Here is a 24,020-nt window from a genome sequence, read left to right on the forward strand (position 1 = left end):
ATACTCAACATATCGGTGCAACTTATGATGAATACAAACATAAATAACATATCACTCGCATTTTTGTATCTAATGTTGCCTAAAATTAGGCTTGTTTGCAAAAATGCCGAGGTGAGCTTAAGATGCGTTAGTAATTTGGAAAGGAACGACCAGATGACCTATAGCACTATTTCCTCTTGTTATTTTAAAAGGTAAATAAATTAGTTTGTCATAAAATATTGTGTTTCAACCACACATGGATCTACAATGTAAGTCCTATTTTTTACGTTAACAATCTTTTTTTAGAACACCGCAAGAGGGGTAGGGGGTTCATACATTTCATTAAGAAGAAGAGAGTTGGTCTATTTTATAAGAAAAACCGGACCAAAGACCTATCATTAACAAGCTTTAAGATGCTATATTTGAAATACTTTACATGAGGTAAAAATAAAGTACACCATATTATATAATCTAGTAACATTTATGTGATGTACCCCGCAAGAAAACATTTGTCTTGTGTGCATTCTTTATTTGCAAATGATAATTTTCAATAAAATTGACTATACATATTTAAGAAAAGACAAATGAAGACGACTCAAAGATGTGACACTATTGTAGAATGACAAATGACAACGACGTTCCGTTGAATCCCCCTCTCACTAAAGAGACTCGTGCTGAGTTCTGGAGTGGAGACCATTGTTAGGTGCATAGTGGCCCATTAATGGTACTACATCCCATGCTAGTTGGCAGGACCATCACAAATGTGCAGGGGCGACACTAGCGTGGGGTCATGTGGGGGCGATCGCCCCTCCTACTGCGTTTGGCCAGCGGCCATCATGGGAGGCGAGCAGATTTGGGAGCAGGTTTGAGATGAGGTCGAGCATGATGAGAGAAGGAACACACGATTCGCTAGAATCAGCTACCATGCTTTGTTTTGAACTGCACCAGCTTACCGCTCCACCTTTTAGAATAAATACGTATCCGGTTTGAGACTTAGAGTCATCTCGATCTGTGTCAAATCTAGCACCTACGTAACCCTTTACGATGGGCTCTTGATCACATCCATAAACGAGAAACATCTCCCTAGTCCTTTTCACGTACTTAAGGATATTCTTGACTGATGTCCAGTGTTTCACTCCTGTATCACTTTGAAACCTTCCGGCCATACTTATGGCAAGGCTGACAACTGGACTTGTGCATAGCATCGCATACATAATAGAGCCCATGGCTGAAGCATAGGGGATGACACTCATCTTATCTCTATCCCGTGTAGTCACTGGGCATTGAGTCTTACTCAACTTCACACCTTGTAAGACGGGCAAGAACCCCTTCTTGGACTGATCCATTTTGAACTTCTTCAAAACCATACCAAGGTATGTGCTTTGTGAAAGTTCAATTAAGTGTCTCGATCTATCCCTATAGATCTTTACGCCTAATATATAAGCAGCTTCTCCGAGGTCTTTCATTGAAAAACTCTTGTTCAAATATATCTTCACGCTTTCCAAAAATTATATATTGTTTCCAATCAGCAATATATCATCCACGTATAATATTAGTAACGCTATAGAGATCCCATTCACTTTCTTGTAATACACGGTTCTCCATAAGCTTGTATAAAACCAAACGCTTTGATCACCTCATCAAAGCGAAGATTCCAACTTCGAGATGCTTGCACCAGTCCATAGATGGATCGCTCGAGCTTGCATACTGTGTCAACATTCTTTGGATCGACAAAACCTTCCGGTTGCATCATATATGAATCTTTCTTATGGAAACCATTAAGGAACGATGTTTTGACATCCATCTGCCACATTTCATAATCAAAAAATGCAACTATTGCTAACATGATTATGTTGGACTTAAGCATCGCTATGGGAGAGAGAGTCTCATCGTAGTCAACTCCTTGAACTTGTGAAAACCCCTTTGAGAAGTTGAGCTTTATAGACGGTAACATTACCGTTCGCGCCCGTCTTCCTCTTAAAGATCCATTTGTTCTGAATAGCCTTTAGACCTTCAGGTAATACTTCCAAAGTCCACACTTTGTTTTCATACATGGATCATATCTCGAATTTCATGGCCACTAACCATTTGTTGGAATCTAGGCCCACCATCGCTTCTCCATAACTCGTAGGTTCATCGTTGTCCAACAACATGACCTCCAAGACAGGATTATCGTACCACTCCGGAGCAGTACGTGTCCTTGTCGACCTACGATGTTCGGTAGTAACTTGTTCGGAAGTTTCATGATCACCATCATCAGCTTCCTCTTCAACTGGTGTAGGCGCCACAGGAACATTTTCCTGTGCGCTGCTACTCGATGGTTGAAGTAACGGTTCAATAACCTCATCAAGTTCCACCACCCTCCCACATAATTCTTTCGAGAGAAACTCTTTCTTGAGAAAAGGACCTGTTCTTAGAAACAAACACTTTGTCTTCGGATCTAACATAGAAGGTATACCCTACTATTTCCTTTGGGTATCCTATGAAGACACACTTATCTGCCTTGGGTTTGATCTTATTAGGCTGAAGCCTTTTGACATAAGCATCCCAGCTCCAAACTTTAAGAAATGACAATTAGGTTTCTTGCCAAACCATAATTCATACGATGTGGTCTCAACTAATTTAGATGGTGCCCTATTTAAAGTGAATGTGTCTGTCTCTAATGCATAACTCCAAAACAATAGAGGCAAATCGGTAAGAGACGTCATAGAACGCACCATATCTAATAAGGTACGATTACAACATTCGGACACACCATTACGCTGTGGTGTTCCATGTGGCTTGAGCTGTGAAATTATTCCATAGTGTCTTATGTGCATGCCAAACTCATAACTCAGATATTCTTCTTCTCGATCAAATCACAGTAACTTAATATTCTTGTTACGATGATTCTCAACTTCACTCTGAAATTTCTTGAATTTTTCAAGCATTTTAGACTTGTCCTTCATTAAGTAAATATATCCATATGTACCCAAGTCATCTGTGAAGGTAAGAAAGTAACGATATCCACCGCGCGCCTCAACACTCATTGGACTGCACACATCAGTATGTATGATTTCTAACAAGTCACTTGCCTGTTCCATTGTACCGGAAAACAGGGTTTTAGTCATCTTGCCCATGAGGCATGGTTCGAATGTGTCAAGTGATTCAAAATCAAGTGACTCCAAAAGTCCATCAACATGGAGCTTCTTCATGTGTTTTACACCAATATGACCTAGGCGGCAGTGCCACAAGAAAGTGGTACTATCATTATTCACTGAGCATCTTTTGGCATTAATGTTTTAAATATGTGTATCATTACTATCGAGATTCAACAAGAATAATCCATTCACATTGGGTGCATGACCATAAAATATATTACTCATATAAACAGAACAACCATTATTCTCTAATTTAAATGAGTAACCGTCTCGCATTAAACAAGATCCAGATATAATGTTCATGCTCAATGCAAACACCAAATAACAATTATTTAGGTTCAAAACTAATCCCGATGGTAATTGAAGAGCGAGCATGCCAACGGAGATCACATCAACCTTGGAACCATTTCCTACGCGCATTGTTACTTCATCCATTGCCAGCCCCCGTTTATTCCGTAGTTCCTATTTCAAGTTATAAATATGAGCAACCAAACCGGTATCAAATGCCGAGTCCACTACTACGAGAGCTAGTAAGGTACACATCAATAACATGTATATCAAATATACCTTTGTTGACGTTGCCAGCCTTCTTATCGGCCAGATACTTGGGGTAATTCCGCTTCGAGTGGCTAGTTCCCTTGCAATAGATGCACTCAGTCTCGGGCTTGGGGCCAGCCTTGGGTTTATTCACGGGAGCGGCAACTGAATTGTCGTTCTTCTTGAAGTTTTCCTTCTTCTTGCCCTTGCATTTCTTGAAACTAGTGGTTTTATTTACCATCAACACTTGATGCTCCTTTTTTATTTCTACTTCCGCGACTTTCAGCATCGCGAATAGCTTGGAGATTGACTTGTTCATTCCTTGCATATTATAGTTCATCACGAAGCTCTTGTAGCCAGGTGGCAGTGATTGAAGAACTCTGTCAGCAACCGTCTCGGGCGGAAGCTGAACTCCCACATGAGTCAAATGGTTGTAGTACCCAGACATTCTGAGTATGTGTTCACTGACACAACTGTTCTCCTCCATCTTGTAGGCAAATAATTTATCGGAGGTCTCATACCTCTTGATTTGGGAACATCTCATATGCTCCATGGCGTTCAAAATGCCTTTGAAGTCCCGATTTCAAGCCATACATGATGGTGCACTGAACTATTGAGTAGTTATTCGCGCGCTCGTGCCAAATGTTCACAACATCTGCAGACGCTGCTAGAGGGGGTGCTGCCTCAAGTGATGCATCAAGGACATAAGACTTTTGCGAAACCGTGAGGATAATCCTCAGATTACGGACCCAGTTTGCATTGTTACTTCCATCATCTTTCAGCTTAGCTTTCTCTAGGAATACATTAAAATTCAAGGGAGCTACTGCGCGAACCATTGATCTACAACATAATTTGCAAAAAAAACTTAGACTATGATGATAATGCATTCAATTAATCATATTACTTTAGAACTCACACTCAAATTAACACCCCTCAGGCTGTTTGAGTGTGACATGACCCAAATCCACCAACCCAAGTCTGATCATCACGTGAGATGAGGTAGTTTCAATGGTGAACATCTCCATGTTGATCATATCTACTATATGACTCATGTTCGACCTTTTGGTCTCCTATGTTCTGAGGTCATGTCTGTACATGCTAGGCTTGTCAAGTTTAACCCAAGTGTTCTGAATGTGCAAAATTGGCTTATACCCGTTGTATGCGAACGCAGAGTCTATCATACCCGATCATCACGTGGTGCTTCGAAACAACGAACCTTCACAACGGTGCACACTTTGGGAGAACATAATTTTATCTTGAAATTTTAGTGAGGGATCATCTTATAATGATATCGTCATCCTAAGCAAAATAAGATTTATAAAAGGATGAACATCACATGTAAATCATAATAGTGACATGATATGGACATCATCATCTTGTGCTTTTGATCTCCATCTACAAAGCACCGGCATGATCTCCATCGTCACCGGCATGACACCATGATCTCCATCATCGTTTCGCCATAGGGGTTGTTGCATCAACTATGCTTCTACCACTATTGCTAACTCATAGTGATAGAGGCGAGGGTCCCAATCTTTCGATGAGATGATGGCTATCGATTTGGTGGAGGTGACTTTGACGATCCCACTACAAATATGCACGACATTGTGCCTTAGCAATCACTAAACAAATATCCAAGGGGCTATTGACCATGCCGAAGCACGATCAACCTGACCACGAAGGTCTATTTCCTGCAAGCAATCGAAGAACAAGCAAGAATATGATATTGTAATCTGAATATTATGAATATAGATGAAGTATTGATAAGGGTGGGATACGAAAGCGGACTTAGCCTGGTTGTTGGACACAAATAAAGTACACGAAGTTACAATGACTAACTTTCAACTGAACAAATCCCGAGTCTAAACCCTAATTTAGGCTAGCTATTTATTAAGAGCTACAGTTGTCTGGCGTGTTGATTCACGAAACACAGGGTCGTACAAAGACCAAATACTGCACGACTCCGCTGGACTTGATGTTTGCTTTGGTTGTCGATATGGGTTTGCCCAACGTAACAGTCCATGCACAACTCGGTTACTTCTCTTATTAATTCACATAGTCAAAATCGAATTTGATTGGCTCTTGTGTTGTTGGCTTCTTGCATCGGAGCATGTGCTGGTTTACACATGTATTATTGAGACAAGCAAGGCCGGCTCCTTCTTCACGATGCAAGCACGTATAAGCATGTTTGCACTTGTTTGGCTCATGTAAGCTTCAAGACCTCTCATCTTTATATTTCTTTTGCAACCGCCTTCAATAATTCTACACAGGAAATAAAATGGCGTAGTATTTTTGTCCGTGATAACAAAATATAATATTATACAATTATTAATATAAATTACCTCATAAATATGCAAATATGAAATATTTTTGGTCGTATTCAAGGTAGTCATGTCCTCATCACATAACTATCAAGTAAAGCAAAAAAAGCACAAATAATTAAAGACAACCATATGGCTCCTGCCGGTTGCCATACTCATCGACATGGAAATCATGATAATTCTATACAAAACATGATTATCACATATATCTCATCATGTCTTTGGCCATATCATAGCACAACATGCCATGTAAAAAAATAGACGGCCTTTACTTTGTTGTAGCATGTTCTACGTGACTGCTATGGGTAACTAGCAAGAATCGTTCTTACCTACGCAAAGCCACAACCGTGATATTAAAGTTGCTATTTAACCTTCTACAAGGACCGCATGTGTCTAATCCAATTCAAATAAAGTGGGTGAGACAAACACCTGCCATCCATCTTTATGCAACAAGTTGCATGTCAGTCGATGGAACCGGTCTCTCGTACGTGGACGTGTAAGGCTGGTCTGGGCCGCTTCACCCACAATACTACCGAATGAAAATAAGACTAAGGAAGTAAGAAATCTGAATATCAACACCCACAAACTCTTTTGTTTTCTACTCGTGCATGCTATCTACGCATAGACCTAGCTCATGATGCCACAGTTGGGGAACGTCGCATGAGAAACAAAAAATTCTCAACGCTCACCAAGATCTATCTATGGAGATCAACAACTACGAGAGAGGGAGTGCATCTACATACTCTTGTAGATCGCTAAGAGGAAGCATTAAGAAATGCGATTGATGTAGTCGAACGTCTTCGCGATCCAATCATGATGCATCCCACGATCCAGTCATGAACGTCTCGATCAAGTGCCGACTTCATCACACGTACAGCTCGATGACGCCTTCACCACCTCGATCCTACGAGCGTGGGTGAAGTAGTAGGTGAGTTCTCCATCAAAACGACGGCGTGGTGGCGGTTGTGATGATGCTATCCCGGCAGGGCTACGCCGAGTACTACCGAAACCGCAAATGGAGGAGAAAACGATCTAAGGAGAGAGAGGTGCGCCAAGTGTCGTGGTAACGATTCTGACAATAGAAAGGGGTAGGATAAAGGAGCATGATCTATCGAGATGCAAATGGGTGACACTAGTGTTTTAGCGAGTTCAGGCCTCTCACGATGGAGATAACAACCCTACGTCTCTTGCTCCGGAGAGGCTTTGCTTATTCTCATGAACACGGAGTTACGTGGTGTATTTGAGGGATAGATAGGAGACCGAATCTTCATGAGAGAGCAAAGTCCTGAGAATAATGGCGTGGAAGCCAAGGGGAAGAATGAGCTAGCCCTTGACTATGTGGAGGGGGTGGCTTATATAGAGTGCGCAACCCCTCACCTCTCATGTTACAAGATGGGGCATTGATGCCATAATGTCAGCCCACTACAGAACCTCCTCTATGCTTCGACTGCCTTGCTGACTGCTGGTCTTCACATACCCGAGTGAGTCATACGACCGAGTGGTTGACTGTCATCCGAGTGGATGGAATGTACTTGTCCGAGTGGATAGTATGTATGTATTTGTCTGGACCCACCTCATGTGTGGACCCCATGCTATTATGGTATTTCGACCCTTCATGGGCCTACCCGTTCGTGTATCCCCAACAGTAGTACCTCAGACTCCGACTGATTGCTGGTAGTCGGTTGGAGCCTATAGAGTCTGTTGAACTTGAACGTTGTTGCTGGACCTGACCAAGTATAATGTGTCTTTTTTGTATTCTCTTCCAGTGGGGGCACGCTCACTGCACCCACTAGGTGTAGCCCTCGAGCCTCTGTCAGACTAGATGAGTCTCGCAGAGGGTTTATGTCTTCTAGTGCTTGTCATGTTGAATGTTTGTTGAGTGTGCCTTATATGATTTATGGATCAAGGTCGAGTCCCCGAGTGTATTTTTGAACTTAGTCAACACAGGGTCGCTAATCCCCCGAGTATGGATGATGTTTATAATCGGAATAGTTTTTAACTTAGGCGAAGTCAGGTTCGTAGCTAAGTTCCCGAGTGTGGAGCATGTCCGTACTCGGAGTTGTTTTTAACTGAGGCGATACAGAGTCGCAGCTAAGTTCCCGAGTGTGGAGCATGTCCGTACTCGGAGTTGTTTTTAACTTAGGCGATACAGAGTCGCACCTAAGTTCTTGAGTGTGGAGCATATCCGTACTCGGAGTAGTTTCTTACTTAGGCGTAGTCAGGTTCGCAGCTAAGCCCCCGAGTATGGAGCATGTATGTACTCGGAGTTGTTTTTAACTTAGGCGATACAGAGTCACAACTAAGTTCCCGAGTTTGGAGCGTGTCCATACTCGAAGTAGTTTTTTACTTAAATGAAGTCAGATTCACAGCTAAGCCCCCCAAGTGTGGAGTATGTCCGTACTCAGAGTTGTTTTTAACTTAGGTGATACATAGTCACAGCTAAGTTCCCGAGTGTGGGGTGTGTCCGTACTCGGAGTAGTTTTTTACTTAGGTGGAGTCAGGTTCGCAGCTAAACACCAGAGTGTGGAGCATGTACGTACTCGGAGTTGTTTCTAACTTAGTTGATACGGAGTCGCAGATAAGTTCCGGAGTGTGGAGCGTGTCTGTATTGGGAGTAGGTTTTTGTACTTAGGCGAAGTCAGGTTCGCATCTAAGCCCCCGAGTGTGGAGCATGTCCGTACTCAGAGTTGTTTTTAACTTAGGCGATACAGAGTCGCAACTAAGTTCCCGAGTGTGGAGCATGTCCGTATTTGGAGTTGTTTATAACTTAGGCGACACGGAGTCGCAACTAAGTTCCCGAGTGTGGAGCGTGTCCGTACTCGGAGTTGTTTTTAACTTAGGCGATACGGAGTCGCGGCTAAGTTCCCGAGTGTGGAGCATGTCCGTAATTGGAGTTGTTTTTTAACTTAGGTGATATGGAGTTGCAGATAAGTTCCCGAGTGTGGAGCATGTCCATACTCAGAGTTATTTTTAACTTAGGGAATATGGAGTCACAGCTAAGTTCTCAGCTGTGGAGCGTGTCCGTACTCGAAATAGTTTTTTACTTAGGCAAAGTGAGGTTTGCAACTAAGCCGGTCACCCACTAGGGGGTTGTGGAATAGATGTGTTCAGCTGAGCTATGGCGCACGGGCCGGCTGAGTGACGATGCGGGAGGCATCTAAGTGATGAAGACATCTCCAGCTGAGTGGCTACGCGATGGGCGGCCGTGTGATGAAGATGCATTCAGCGAAATAATGGCGCGCGAGGCGGCCGGGTGATGGAGACGTGTCCGATAGAGTGGCAGCCCACGGGGCGGCCATGTGATGAAGACGCGCTTGGTGGAGTGATAGCGCGCGAGGCGGTCGAGTGATGTAGGCGCGCTCGGCGGAGTGGCGATGCGCGAGGCGGCCGAGTGATGAAGACGTGCTCGGCGGAATGATGGCGCGTGAGACAGCCGAGTGATGGTGATGCGTCCAACCGAGTGGCGACACGTTGGGCGGCAAAGTGATGTCGACCGCTCAGCAGAGTGACGGCGCGCGAGACGGCCGAGTGATGGAGACGCGTCCAACCGAGTGGCGACACGCTAGGCGGCCAAGTGATGTTGGCACGTCCAGCAGAGTGGCAACGCACAGGGCGTCCATGTGATGAAGACGTGCTCGGCAGAGTGACGACGCGTTGGGCGGCCATGTGATGAAGACACGCTCGATGGAGTGATGACGCGCGAGGCGGCCGGGTGATATAGGCGCGTCCAGCAGAGTGGCAATGTGTGGGGCATCCACATGATGTAGGCACGTCCAGCAGAGTGGCGACGCGCCGGGTGTCCAAGTGATGAAGACTCGCTCGGCAGAGCGACGACATGCGAGGCGACCCTGTGATGGAAAAGCGTCCAACCGAGTGGCGGTGCGCTGGGCGGCCAAGTGACGTAGGCGCGTCCAACCAGATGACGACGGGCGGGGCGTCCGAGTGACTGTGTAACCTATGTACGAAAAATAGCACAAACCAACGTAAAAAAATTCCCAAAGCAATATGAGTTTGCTAATGGGTGTGCGAGGTGATTGCTGGTTTGGAACCAGCAAGAGTCAGCAAGAGTCTAAAAGAGTGAAGGATCCGGCTAAACTCGTTTGAGTTCTGAACCCAAATAAAGCGGAAATGAAGTGTTTCGATATGAAATAAAAAACCAAACGCTGAGGTACACTCACTAGCGTGGCCTCCGAGTGAACATCATGTGTGACTTACAAGAGACTCAGTAATGCAGAAATGACTACTTAATTGAATGCATCGTGTGAAGAATGACTTAGCTGTCTAATGGCGCGTGCGCGGCCGTGTAGCGAAGACGTTTTCAACCGATGGCGAGATGTAGGGAAGCTGAGTGATGAAGATACACCTCATCGGGTGGCGACGCGCAGAGCGGCCGAGTGATGAGGTCGCTTTCGGTTGAGCGACGGCGCGCGGGGCAGTCGAATGATGAAGTCGTGTCTGATTGAGCGACGACACACGGGGCGGCCGAATGACGAAGATTCGTACAACTGAGGGACGGCGCGCGGAGTGACAGATTGATGACGACGCGTCCGACTGAGGGATGGTGTGTGGGGCGACCGAGTGTTAACGACGCGTCCGACTCAGCAACGGCATGCAGACGGTCGGTTTATTAGTACAAGTCCGACTAAGGGACGACGCGCGGTGCGGCCGAGTGTTGACAACGCGTCCGACTGAGGGAAGCCACGTAGGGCGGCCGAGTGTTGACGACGCGCCCGACTGAGCGACGGTGCGCGGGGCAGCCGAGTGTTGACGACACGTCCGACTGAGCGACGGCGCGCGGGGCTACCGATTTATGACGATGAGTCCGACTAAGGGACGGCACGCAGGGCGTCCGAATGATGAAGTCGTGCCCGGTTGAGCGACGGCGCACGGGGCAACAGAGTGGTGAAGTTGCGTCCGGTTGAGCGACGGCGCACGGGCGACCGACTGATGAAGTCGCGTCCGGTTGAGCGACGACATACGAGGTGGTCGAATGATGATGTCGTGTCTGATTGAGCGACGGCACACGGGGTGATCGAGTGATGAAGTCGCGTCCGGTTGAACGACGGCACACAGGGCGGCTGATTGGTGCACACGAGTCCCGAGGAATGGAACGTGCAGGACGACCGACTGATGCATACGTGTCCGATGGAGAGACGACGCGAGGGGCGACCGACTGACTGCATGTTGGTCGTCTGTACGTAAATTTCATTTGCGTGTCCTCGTGTTAGCGGCTCCAACGGAATGTCCGCCCGGGTAAGTGTTGTCCGAAGACGATAACGAACGAGTAATCCTACATGTTAGTAGCAAGTATAGCTATGAATATATTTTTTGTTGGATCAAAACGTGGCCATTTTATGAGGACTAGTTAGCATGCACGTGCAACGCACGACTAACTGAATAATTTATAAATTGCTTTTAATATTAAAATTTTAGTATATATATATATAGCTGCAAAAATATTAAAACACACACAATATACACATTACTTGCACTCCATTGAAAAATTAAAAATAAATGTATTCGGTGGAATAATGGAAAAAATGTTTGGAGTAACATAAGACAAGGAGACCATGATCAACAACAAATCATTTTGCTAAATTGGATATGATCAAGTTGAAATTCATATTTCTCTTCAAATTCCACGTAAAAGGCCACTTGAATTATATGGAAATAAAATAATTCCTCAAACAACATCGAAAAAATGTTGCACAATTGTCAAATAATCCAAAATAATTATTATTAAGGAAAACAACATCACCCTCGATGTTGGTGTGGACCCCACCATCAAAACAGAGTCATTTTTGCATTTAAAAGTGCTCTTAAATTCCATGAAAAAAATCCAAACATATTTCAATGGGCCCAATTATTTTTGTGATCATTCAAAATACTGTAAGATATGTGTTGGACCATGTCACACATTTTTTCTATAAGGAATAGTTGCTGGAATTAAATAAAGCAGAAAATAATAAAAGAAAGCATAAAAAAATAAGAAAAAATAAAAAGTAGAAAGCTACTGGGCACTTAGGCCCAGCTGGTACAGGCTGGCCCGGCCCAGCTAGGCTGGCCTTTCTCCCACCTCCCGACAGAGGCAGGGGAGGCCATGGCGCCATAGCCGTCCGCGTACGGATGCCCTCGCTGGCGAGCATCCAACGGCTCCCCCGACGCGGATAATGCGACCCTGAGCGTCTCTCCAACCCTAGCCTCCTTTTCGCCTCGCCTCGCGCCCCAAGGAGCTCCTCTCCTCTCTTGCCCCCTTTCCCATGTCCAGCCGAACGCCGCCATGGCCATGCTACGGTGAGCTCGCAGCCACCGCCAGCCTCGCTCCTATCCGTCGAGCCTAGACGCTCCATGACATCCTCCTCGACCCCCTCGAGCTCTGGATCGAACCGGAGCACGACGCAGCTTCGTCCCGTTCCTCTTCTTCAACCTCGGACCCGAGAGCTCACCGTCGTCGATCTCCTCTCTCCGAGCTCCTCCGACTGCACCGGGCCTTTCCATCGACGTTGGTGAGCTCCTCTCGCCGCTCCTTCGCCTCTGTGCGCTCCCGTAGCGGTGGCATGTGGCGACGGCGAGGAAACAACAGGCATACAACTCCATTGAGAAATTAGTAAATCACTAAATCTTATTTCACTGAAAGTTTCAGTGGGTGTTGCTAAGAAATGTTTCACACAAGCGCACCCAATGCACAAAAGAAACGACATTGCTATCCCTGGGTAAAATCCTAAATACGAAAACTGTAAGCATAAAAACCAGACCTCTTGTGGTAAATTGTCAGCTTACTTGTTGAACAAATTCGAGGGATGTGTCCGGCCGTCCGACATAGAAGAAGATGAGCTGTGTTCTCCTGAGGGACATGAGATCCCTGGGGAACTCCCTGAGCAGCTGTCACACACGAGCAAGAACACTCTTCAGTTTCACCAGTAAACTTTGTGGCTCCTTCCAAATCGGCAGGAGAAATCAGATGAAAGCTGCCGCGAGAGGGAACCTGGAAATGCCGGTCGACGGCCACCTCCGTGTCCCTGTCTTCGCCGACGAGCGTTGAGAGCGCCCGAAACAGTGCCCTCTCGTACTCCGTCGCCTTGCCCTTGTGGAAGCATACGAGTGCAGCGAAAGTCAAGGGAGGATTCGGAATGGGGAAAGGAGCGGACCCGAGGCAGTCGGGTTCTTACGAGGCTCGTGGCGGTGGCGGCGAGGAAGGCGACGGCACCGGCACGGTCGCGCGGACCGACGAAGTGCGCGGTGTGCAGCGCGGCGAGCGCACAGGCGGGGTCGGCGGCCGCGGCACGGAGCGGAACGGCACGGGAATCTGCCGCGACAGCTGCTGCACGGCGCCGCCGACGGAGGCGCCGAGGTCGGAGCCCGCCTGCCCGAGCCGGCTGCCGATCTCGACGAAGGAGGCGACGGCCACGGCGGGGAGGTCGACGCCCCCGCCGCCGACGAAGGGCACGGCGGGGAGCTTGATGTCGAAGGAGATGAGCTTGAGCGGCAGCGGCGGGGCGGGCCACGGGAGCTGCGGCGGCTGCACGTGGAGGAGGAGGCCCGAGACGCCCTGCGCGAGCCTGTAGGTCAGGTCCTGCCCGTGCTGCTGCATGCCCAGCAGCGCGTCGAGGGAGATCTCCATGGACTACGGCGAATCCCGTGATGCTGGTGGCTGGATGGTACCGTGATTACAGGGGACGTTGCTGGCCATTTTCTCCTTTTTTTTTTTCTTGCGTGATTGGAAGTTTGGTTGGTGGAGTATGTTCAGCCAATTGTAATTGCGAAGTACACCCAGTAGACGGCGGATTAACGAGGGCTGTTAGATTAAGATCTGTGGGATTAATCGTGGGGTGCTGATTGGTTGTTTTTTTTGTGGGGCGTTTGATGGGGGTGTCTGTAGTGTAATTCTTGTTCGATTGTTTAATAGTAGTATAGATTAAAGACGTCTGGTTATGCCTGACCACGATGATGTTTCATGATAATGGACGGTTATGTATGCATGCAAGCACAATTAATTGACCACATGAAACGCTCACTTGATGAGACACTTGATGGTGGATGGTTAAGAGGGTGCTTGATACGTTTTAGTCCCATGACTAAAAGTAATGGGACTAAAATTTACTAACCTCACCCATGCTTGGATCCAAATACTAAGGAGACTAAAATCAAGTTAATGAGCGTTTATTATCCTTCAAACCCTTCAATTCAGAACTCACATGTGTCAAAGGAGAGGAGTTAAATGAGGAGAGAGAGGACTAATCCATATTTTAGTAGGGGTACCCCTGCCTAGAAGATTTTAGCCTCTCTTTAGTGAGGGATGCTTGAAACTTTAGCCTTTTAAAGAGACTAGCACAAGGGCCCGTGCGTTGCAACGGGACATACAAAGTTTAGTCCTAGTGGTTTGATATTTTGTAAAAGCAAGAAAGGCCATGAGTTACAAGGAATACGAAACAAATAAGCGTGTATTTGGAAACCTGAAAAATAATTTACCAATCGAACAACTTCTATTATCTTGTGGCACAAAATGAATGGTGTCCAAGATACACATCAAGCTACATTGTGGACTAAATGAATTTGAAAATAACGACAGCTCAGTACTCATGTGACATGATCCCAACTGCAATAGAGAAGATTCTGATTTAGCTTGTTATACGAAATTCACATTTTTTTTTGAAGAATAGCCTATAAATCAAACAAGAATGATAAATTTTGGCACAATGCAATGATTCATATTTTTTAATTTAAAATGAAGGATATAAATGAGAAAACGATGACCATACTAAGGCTATCGGGAAAGACATAGGCAGCATAACACACAGTTATATGAAACAACACACCTTTAGACATTTCCAAATATACAAAACATAAAGTAATGGATTCTTTTAGATAGACTGATATGACTCAAAAATGCAATGGCTGATGAGAGGGCAAAAAGGTCACACGATTTCCATTCCTATATCAGTGCCAGCTAAAAATAATAAGAATTGTAATTAAAGAAATAAACAACGGAAAAAAATCTTAAGGGTGTTTGACTTGCACTTCGACACAAATTGTTGCTGGTGCATTTCCTCGTGAACAGATTTTCTTTACTAACCCTCCTATAAACTTTGTCTAAACTTTCAACTTGATGTTAGCGTCGTTGAACTACCCGCTCCATTGAAATCTCAACTTCAGCCAGCTCCATTCTAGGAATAGATGATTTGTAGTTTTTGGCTCCTACTTCAATAAGATCATATATGTGGTGGTTGTAAGTCCTTCCAAAAGGAGTTTGTTGGCCTCTACTTTGAGTGAGAACCATATAGTCCTACTGCAAACACATAAAAAGTAACAGTTCAAGTAATGCAGAATAATATTCATAGTATAATATACAAAAGGATTTTTTTTGAAAATATCAATATAACAAACATGGAAAAGGTTTATAAGTTCTATATTGGTGCTCAGAAAGTCGCTATCTAGCTCAGAAAGTCATTTTACTTTTGAGAGTGTCACAAATTTAATCTCTATTTTCTCAAGGAGATAACAATTCCTCGTTGTGAGCAACTACAGAATGGTAAATGTGAATAATAGCCTGTAGTGAGATTTAAGGGAGAAGAACTCCAGAGAATTTTAGCCCACAGTCTCAAATGATCTGATGTTATCGTTATTCTTGGCGTACTTCACAAAATGATCACGCTTGAGGTGAAAAAGATCTGAAAGCATGGAGTTCAAAACTGCGCTAGTCTTCGTACCATGGAGAATAAGCATCTTCTTGCCATTCTCAACCTGGAATAAACATTAGAGGAACGGTCTCATGTGGGAGCCAGGGAAAAGCACATTCATACTATTTCTAGTTTCTCGACATGGAAGGTTCGAAATCAACCATGTTTTCCAATAGCAACTAAATTATGATTTACAAGTGGTTACTTACAAATCATGGACTATGTGCTAGAAAATTTGGCCCTTTTGTGTGACTCGGTTCCTATAAAACATAATACAATGTTGGGAAAAGCACATTCATTATGTGCTAGAAAATCTGGCCCTTTTGTGTGTGACTCGGTTCCTATAAAACAAAATACAATGTTGCAACACACTACTTGAAGTAATATGGGAAATTGCTGAAAGATGTCGTTATGTCAGTCTATGCTTGACCAGTGTCACAAGACAATAATGCTGAGATACTACCTACGAAAATACCTATACTTTGTTGTGTCCATAACAATAATGACTTGATGCTAGATAGGGTTAGTGTTCTTCTGACATTATAAACTGAAGGCAAAATTACAACAACTAAAGAGAGGCACTGAAGATATGAGAAGGTTACGAGCTTGGGGGCATGCTTGCGGAGCTCAAACGTGGCGAGCATGGTCATGGGAACCCTGATGCCACCATCTTGATCCTCCAGCAACCTAGGGATAATGCCTCTAGCAAAGGGTTCATAACTCTACCAGAACTTGAAAAATCCTGAATGGATGCTCGTGTTCGCTGCCATACTTGAAAGATTAGATAAACCATGTAATCATGATCTTGGCTGGGCTCTTGAGATCACAAAGAACATGTTAGCATTAGGTACATTAGAGCTTACAGGAAAATGAAATAAGGTGACACATCATGCTCAATCAATTTTCTGATTTTCCTCCGAACAAGATACAACCTGCATAGAAGTCAAATCAATAAATTTTACTCTTGTTGTGAAGTCCAAAAACGAATCTCACATGTACTAAATAGCAAAAAAAACAGAAATTTATTTTGTTACTCATGATCACTGATTAAAACTACGAGAGAAAGGATTTAGCAACAACAAAATATGCACGGAAATTGTAGCCTAAGTCGGTGTGATCTACCGCAATCTCCTATGATGTTGTAATGCATGAAAATCATGCGATGATTGCGGCCAAATCAATCTCATCATTAGTATAATATCATAACATTTGGAACTTGCGGACATTTAAAGAACAAAGGAGAATGAAATCATGGTGTGGAACAATTTCTTTTGCTAATGCATGTCAGTAGATTTTTACTCGTTCCCGCTGCCATTCTACTGAAAATTCCACGAGGCAAATCTAGCCACGCCTTCTTTCATAGCAATGAACTCTAGAACCTTGACCATCAAAGAGAAGATAATTTTTCATCAAATTATCCATCAGTGTAATGAGAAGATAAGAAACCATAAAGTAATAAACAAGCCGAATCTGACTGTACCTCATCAAATGAAGGTGGATGAAGTGTGGCAACCTAGCATAGATATTTCACAACCACAAGGCTTGAGGAATCAATGAAGTCAGAAGCCTCTATGTATAATATGTAGGCATGTCTTCTTAGTTCATGAGCGTGTTATCTACTTTCCAGGAATTGTTTGTAAGCACATTTATCTTATTACTTGACAATCCTCGCTTTTTTCAAGGTTTGATCAGAAAATTGACCCCAGCGGTAACTCTGAAGTTGATGAGTACGCTAGAATACTAAAGTTGTGGCTGGAAGCTCGAGTTCAGATTCTATTTATGAATAGAGTGGAGGAAGAACATGAGGTAGGTACTTAAGCTGATGCTGAAAATAAATCAAGGAACTACCCAACTCAGAACGAAAGGTGGGTGCTCACGCTCGTCGTGATCTGCCACGGCTTGGAGCAGCCGACTGACCGACGCCACCACACACAACGGCTAGCCGTCCCATTTGAGCGCCCGAAACTCCAGCACAACACCACCGCGCGTCCAGCCTTCAGCGGCCACACATGTCAAGGGCGTGAGTGTGGGGGCACTTGAGGTAGGGGTAGGCATGCTCGGCAGGTAGGTGGCGGCGGACGGCACACTCCACGCGGTGAGGTGCAGTGAGTAAGGGCGATGCACAGTGAGGCGGGGCGGCGGTAGGCGGCGCGCGATGAGGCGGGGCGACAGAAAGTGGCGCACGGTGAGGCGGCACGGCGCGACGGGGAACGGCGTCGCGGTGAGGCGGGGTGGCGGCAAGTGGCGTGCGGTGAGGCGGCGCGGCGCGACGGGGAATGGCGGGGCGGCGGCAAGTGGCGTGCGGTGAGGCGGCGCGGCGCGGCGGCGGACGGCGTCGTGGTGAGGCGGGACGGCGTGAAACGGCAGCGGGCGGCGTGCTGGAGGTCGAGATGGGATCGGGAGGCAGAGCCCTGCTTGTGCGGTGGGTGGGCTAATTTGTTTTTTCTCTCGTCCGTACCAATTCCGATTGAATTATGACGAGGACCGCGGGTTGAATATCCAAGACATCAGGGGCTTTTTCGCAAAAATGCCACGACGGACGACCAGAAACCCTATTTGCTTTATTATTATAGTAAAAAAGCCCGTGCGTTGCAACGAGAGAAAATAATAATATCCCACATCCTTAGTCAATAAGCATAACTCAAAAACTCACACATATGTGTCCTCTTTTTTGACACGGTACCCCGCCCATGTCGTTGCTTGTCCTTCTTTCCGCTTTTGCCAACAGTCCTTCGAGAGGGAGAAAGGGGTCGCCATCACCCCTGCGTTGTTGCTGCTAGCCAGAGAAATCATCATGCAATCAGGGAGCGTGATGAGCTATCAGAGTGCGCTTCAACAAGCGTGCAAGCCAGCCAGCAAGAATGAAATATACTAAGCTTCAATACAAGAGATGAGTTACCGGAAGAACATCCTAACAATATGGCGGTGGTTATGCTGGAATTATTTGCTTGCTGGCGGATAAAAGAATTGGCAAAAGGGAGGGGCTGTTGGGAGGAGATTCTATCTGGATTTCCCTTTTGAAGTAACAACATGGCGGTGGTTATGCTGGAATTATTTGCTTGCTGGCGGATAAAAGAATTGGCAAAAGGGAGGGGCTGTTGGGAGGAGATTCTATCTGGATTTCCCTTTTGAAGTTTTGGCTCCGGCCATGGCTATCGACTCTCATACAGTTATTACTGGCCATCCTCAGCGGTGCGGTTTTACACAGGGCGGGTTGGAAAACGTTTTTACGGCGTGATGCATATGGGTGAAGTTAAAACTTGAGCTCTCTCGGCCTACCATGCATGTTTGCCACGGTATTAGTGCAATTCACGTGCAGGAGTCAGAGCACCAGTACTGTACTCGTCCTCAGGTTATTTCTCTTCACAAAATCATCTGATCTAAAGTTACAAATATCCTAAACTTCGCTCTTACTGAAGCTATTTCAGACTTATACTCTTTTCTCGTCCTACTTAACTATCTCTAATGGAGTACTAAGCATGTAGTGCTACTGTTTTTATCAAGTCAACAAAGCAGTTATCTTTGATCCAGCTGCATGAGCAAGAGAGAACACAACCCAGTTACTAAGCATGGAGCTGTAAGGAGGAAGGAAGGAAGGGATTATATATACCCTACACTTGCGAGGAGCAGGTGTGAGCGAAGTCCCTAATCGGAGTCGCCGCTGTGAAGAGCAGCGAGAAGGCAGCGACGAGAAGGGGCAGCACGTGGAGGGGAAAAATTCAACCCATGTTATAACAGCACACGACAAGAAGAAGATTATATTTGTGCAGCAGACGAAAGAGCCAATTATTTTGACTGTTACAAGCCTATATTTGCTACTATACTAACGTATTCACTTATAATGCAATCTATCAAGGTGGCTGAAAATGAAAACACATGCACAAAGTTTAGAACCCCATTAAAACCACAAGCACATTTGACATGAAGAAACACACAATAGGCAAGATGAAAATGGCATACTGAACCTACAATTTTATTCTTTCCCCATTCATTGAAAGATTACAAACAAATGGAACAAAAGTAAGTAGATTGTACAAGTGTGCATCCCTGGAACAAACAATGTAACTCAGCGCAAAGAAGAAATCCACAAAATCAGCATAACTGTTATGCAGGATTGAATCATTAAAGGATACAGGTACATGTACTGCCATCTTCTGATTTATTTGATCCAACAGGGTCACAATAGCCTAAGTTGTGACCAAGCTTCAGTGATAAGCATCAAGAATCTTAGCCTACCTCTTTGTCCGTTGGAGTACTTGCAGCAGGCGTATCCTCATCTCCCGACAAATGCAGACGGAACCCGCCGTAACCACCAGCGTTTACTGTGGCATTCCCACAACTCCGTTGCTCCTGTGTAGGGTACAGAATGAGCACACAGTCCTGCAGTTGAGTGAAGAGATCACACCACATCAGATCAAAGCAGATAGATACACACAAACAATGTTGAAATAGATGGATTTGACAGTGATTCATTGGAAGATTGGGATCATCATCTTACTGCACAGACAAGCAGTCAACTATTGTCGGAGCTTGACAGCTACCAGGATGTGGCGGAGGAGCGGGATGGCGAGGCGCGGGAGGGCGGCGCGGGAGAAGGCGGCGATGAGGGTGTTGGCGAGAAGGAGCGGCGGCACCTGGAGCTGCGGGTCGAGGTTGCGGAGCTTGCCGGAGGTTACCAGCACCGCCTGGACGCCACGCGGCAACGGCGACGCTGGCATATGAAACAGCAATGAGATTCAGAGAAAATATACCTTAAAATACACCTGATAGTGAGTTCTACTTTTAAGGTATGCGCAATTTTGCGTTTAAGTGGAGTAACAAAGCAATCCCTAAGAACTGAATGTGACAAGGTCACTATGTTCTATGCTGTACTTCCCAATAGTTGATGGAAATCAACGGCAACGCACATAATGAATATATCATTTGAAATTCCATATTTTGGCTAAAGAAGAGGTGAAGCATGCCATACATGTTACTGCAAATAAATAGAGGAGCACTTCCAATTGCTAACTGCATAAATGGTCTCCGTTTGGATTAATGTATTCATCTTTTGGGCCATAAGCCCATAAGGTCATTGGTACGTAGTAACATGAGAAAAAATCATACCTTCAGTGTCATGATTTCTTTGCTTGACCCTGTTGTTGTCCCTGGCATGAAAATGCTACACTTTAACCCACGATAAAGATAAAACTCCAACACATAACTAAATCATAAAACGAAAGAAGCTGAAACCTTTTTAATTTTGAGTTGGGGAGAAACTGAAACTTGACACAGTGAAAATAGAGTAAAACACTACGTTTGCATCCCAGAAAAGAGTGACTCCACGGGGCCTCCCCTATCGCCGTCGGCGCCTACAACATGTGCATCTCGTCAATGAAAAGGATCACCTTGCCTTGCGCCTCCTCGGCCTACTTGATGGCGTCTTTGAAGCGCTGCTCGAACATGCCGCGCCAGTGCGTCCCGGCAACCATGGACCCCATGTCAACCTCCACGATGCGCGTGCCGACGAGCGTGTCGGGGACGTTCCCGGCATTGATTCGCTGCGCGAGGCCCTCGACGATGGCCGTCTTGCCGACCCCCGCGGGGCTGACAAGGGCGGCGCAGTAGGCTCGCCCCCGCGCCCCGCCCCCCGCCCTCGCCAAGTCCTCGACGGAGCACCGCCGGCAGGGGTCCTCCTGCCTCCTCGGCCCCGCCTCCTCGCGTGCACGCACGGCCCCCTCAGCCTCGCCTCGCCTCGCCGGCGAGAAGGCCCGCGGTAGGCGACGGCTGCTCGCGACGACGGTCGGCGGCATGGGACGTGGAAGGAGGTGGCGGCGGGCTCGAGGTCCAGATGGGATCGGGAGGGTAGGCAGCATTGTGCGGGTGTTTCTTTTTTCTCCGGCATGTAGCGTTTCAGGCTGACTTGAGGACTGCGGGTTAAATTGTAACAAAGGCAGGGGTTTTTCTGCAAAACAGCCATGACGGACGACAGAAACCGTATTTGCTTTATTATTAGGGAGAGAATTTTTAGCCAGACTAGTTTTAGTCCGTTAAAACCAAGCACCCTCGCTTGCATGCATGTGCAGTTAATTGAGCGCGAAAATGCTCACGTGATGAGACGCTTAATAGGGTAATTTTACCTTGTAAGTTGTAACGAAGTGGAGCCAGCGGACTTGCTTGAGCCGTTCTTCCGGTTCCTTTGTTCTTGCATGTAGTTAATAATTGGGAAGAGTGTCCACGTCCAACACCTGAATGTGCATGCAATAGACATTAATTTATGGTAATTTAAGAAAAATTAATACAGATCCTGCATGCATGTGATGGAAATTGTAGAGGCAGTCTGGAATCCGGAGAGCTCCGCTGCACTTGAAACGGCCGGTTTTGGCCGGAATCGATCAGCATTCGGGATGTGCCGACGAGGCAGACGAGCGGCTGGACGCAGCCCAGGCACCGGGGACGTGGGACGGCGTAGCCGAGGTCGAGGCCAACACGAGCACTGGTGGACGTGTTTCGCTGTCCGAGGAGCCACTGTGCGTTCAGAATAGTGTTTCGACGGCCGCAGAGCCGGGCCGAGCACACGCACTCGGGCCTCGTCGTCCGACAAACCGAGTCGAATGTCGGTCGTCGTGCTCTGCCACCTGAGGAACCTGGACGAGCTTTAGCAGCTGTGTGTGTGGTCGTTCGCCGATGGCGTCGCACACGAAGCCGAAGATGACGACAATGAGGCGGACCACGCCGACGATCGCGCATGACGTCCATGAGGCGGATGACGCTGGTGGCCGCGAGTGACAACGATGACGCTCACAATGCCGGTGGTCGCGCATGATGATGATGAGGTGGATGACACCGGTGGCTGCGTGTGGCGAAGCGGATGACGCCAGTGGCCGCGCGGGATGATGATGAGGCGGACGATGATGGTGGTTGAAGAAATAACTATCTGCATCATGGTTCGATAGACGCCAATGCCCCATGGTGGGCATCAATTATCGTTGTAACGATTTCGACAATAGAAAGGGGTAGGATAAAGGAGCATGATCTATCGAGATGCAAATGGGTGACACGAGTGTCTTAGCGAGTTCGGGCCTCACACGATGGAGATAACAACCCTACGTCTCGTGCTACGGAGAGGCTTTGCTTATTCTCATGAATATGAAGTTACATGGTGTATTTGAGGGATAGAGGGAAGAACGAATCTTCATGAGCGAGCTAAGTCCTAAGACTAATGAGTTTGCTAATGGGTTTGCTAATGGGTGTGCCCCATGCTATTATGGCATTTCGACCCTTCATGGGCCTACCCATTTTGTGTATCCCCAACATCAAGGGATTGGTGTGTCCTCTTGAGGCTCCCCTTTCCTTCTATATATAGGTGGAGGGGCGTGGGTAACAACCCCTCCAAGCCTTAGGGTGCAACCAAGGTGGAAGGAGATGGAATCCTAGCCCTCCTGCTTCCCTTTTATACAAAGGTGGACTTTTCACCTTTCCCAACTGCATGGGCCACTAGTGGAAAACGGGCCTTTGGCCGGGACTAAAGGCCCGGCCACGTCGCCCCAATTCTCAATGCCTTCCTCGAGGCTTTAGTCCCGGCCCGTAAGGAGCCTTTAGTCCCGGTTCGTGTCCCAAACCGGGACTAAAGGGCTACGCGGCGGACAGTGGTGGTGGCAACCGTTCGTATCCCCCTTTAGTTCCGGTTGGTGGCTCAACCCGGGACTAAAGGCCTAACACGTGGGTCTGCCGTAGTGGTGGCAACCGTTGGTATACCTCTTTAGTCCCGGTTGGTGGCTCAACCCGGGACTAAAGGCCCAAACGGTTTGCATCCCGCGTCGTTTCGGGCGATGAAAAGCACGAACCGAAGCACACAGTCGCCATTTCTCTGTTTCTTCTTCTCTCTCGCTCTTGCTCTCTGTTCTTCTCCTCTCTTCTTCCCTTCTCTTCTTCCACCATGCCAACTAAATTTCTTAAGGTGCTCGCACATGGCACGACCAAGCTCGATGTCGTGTACACGAACGAGAGCAGGGAGGTGCCGTTTTTTCTTCAACAGTTGAAGGAAAAATGGTTTGACGACACAATGGAGCATGAGAAGTTCTTGGGGCTTGATCTGGAGTACACGGCCGATCAACGCGGTGTTGCCGTCATCCAACTATGTTTCGCACGCCATGTCTTGATCTTCCAATGGGCGAGGTAAGTTTAGAGGCTTTCTTTGATCCAAGATAATGACATTGTAAGTTTATTTGTTTCAATCATAGTTGGTTCCCTTCAAATAGTTTTAGTGAAACAATTTTGATTAGTTGAAGGGGAAATTGGAATAGTGTTCCATAATCTGAAAAATCGTATTAGAATCAACTAGTGTTTAATATGTTCCATTGGAATCATAGTTGGTTCCCTTCAAA

The 24,020-nt window shown here is 46.3% G+C and overlaps 1 protein-coding gene across 1 annotated transcript; it reads right to left on the reverse strand.

Moving 5' to 3' along the window:
* Nucleotides 1-5,377: 5,377 nt before the first annotated feature.
* Nucleotides 5,378-13,975, reverse strand: LOC123404042. Its single transcript, XM_045097953.1, has 4 exons — nucleotides 13,147-13,975; nucleotides 12,963-13,061; nucleotides 12,758-12,859; nucleotides 5,378-5,918 (listed from the first exon to the last, which is right to left on the reverse strand). The coding sequence occupies exons 1-4, from the start codon at nucleotides 13,596-13,598 to the stop codon at nucleotides 5,777-5,779; spliced, it is 795 nt and encodes a 264-aa protein (XP_044953888.1). The 5' UTR covers nucleotides 13,599-13,975; the 3' UTR covers nucleotides 5,378-5,776.
* Between the last annotated feature and the right edge of the window lie 10,045 nt (nucleotides 13,976-24,020).

Source organism: Hordeum vulgare, chromosome 6H (assembly GCF_904849725.1).
Source record: "Hordeum vulgare subsp. vulgare chromosome 6H, MorexV3_pseudomolecules_assembly, whole genome shotgun sequence".
Classification (NCBI taxonomy): Eukaryota; Viridiplantae; Streptophyta; class Magnoliopsida; order Poales; family Poaceae; genus Hordeum; species Hordeum vulgare.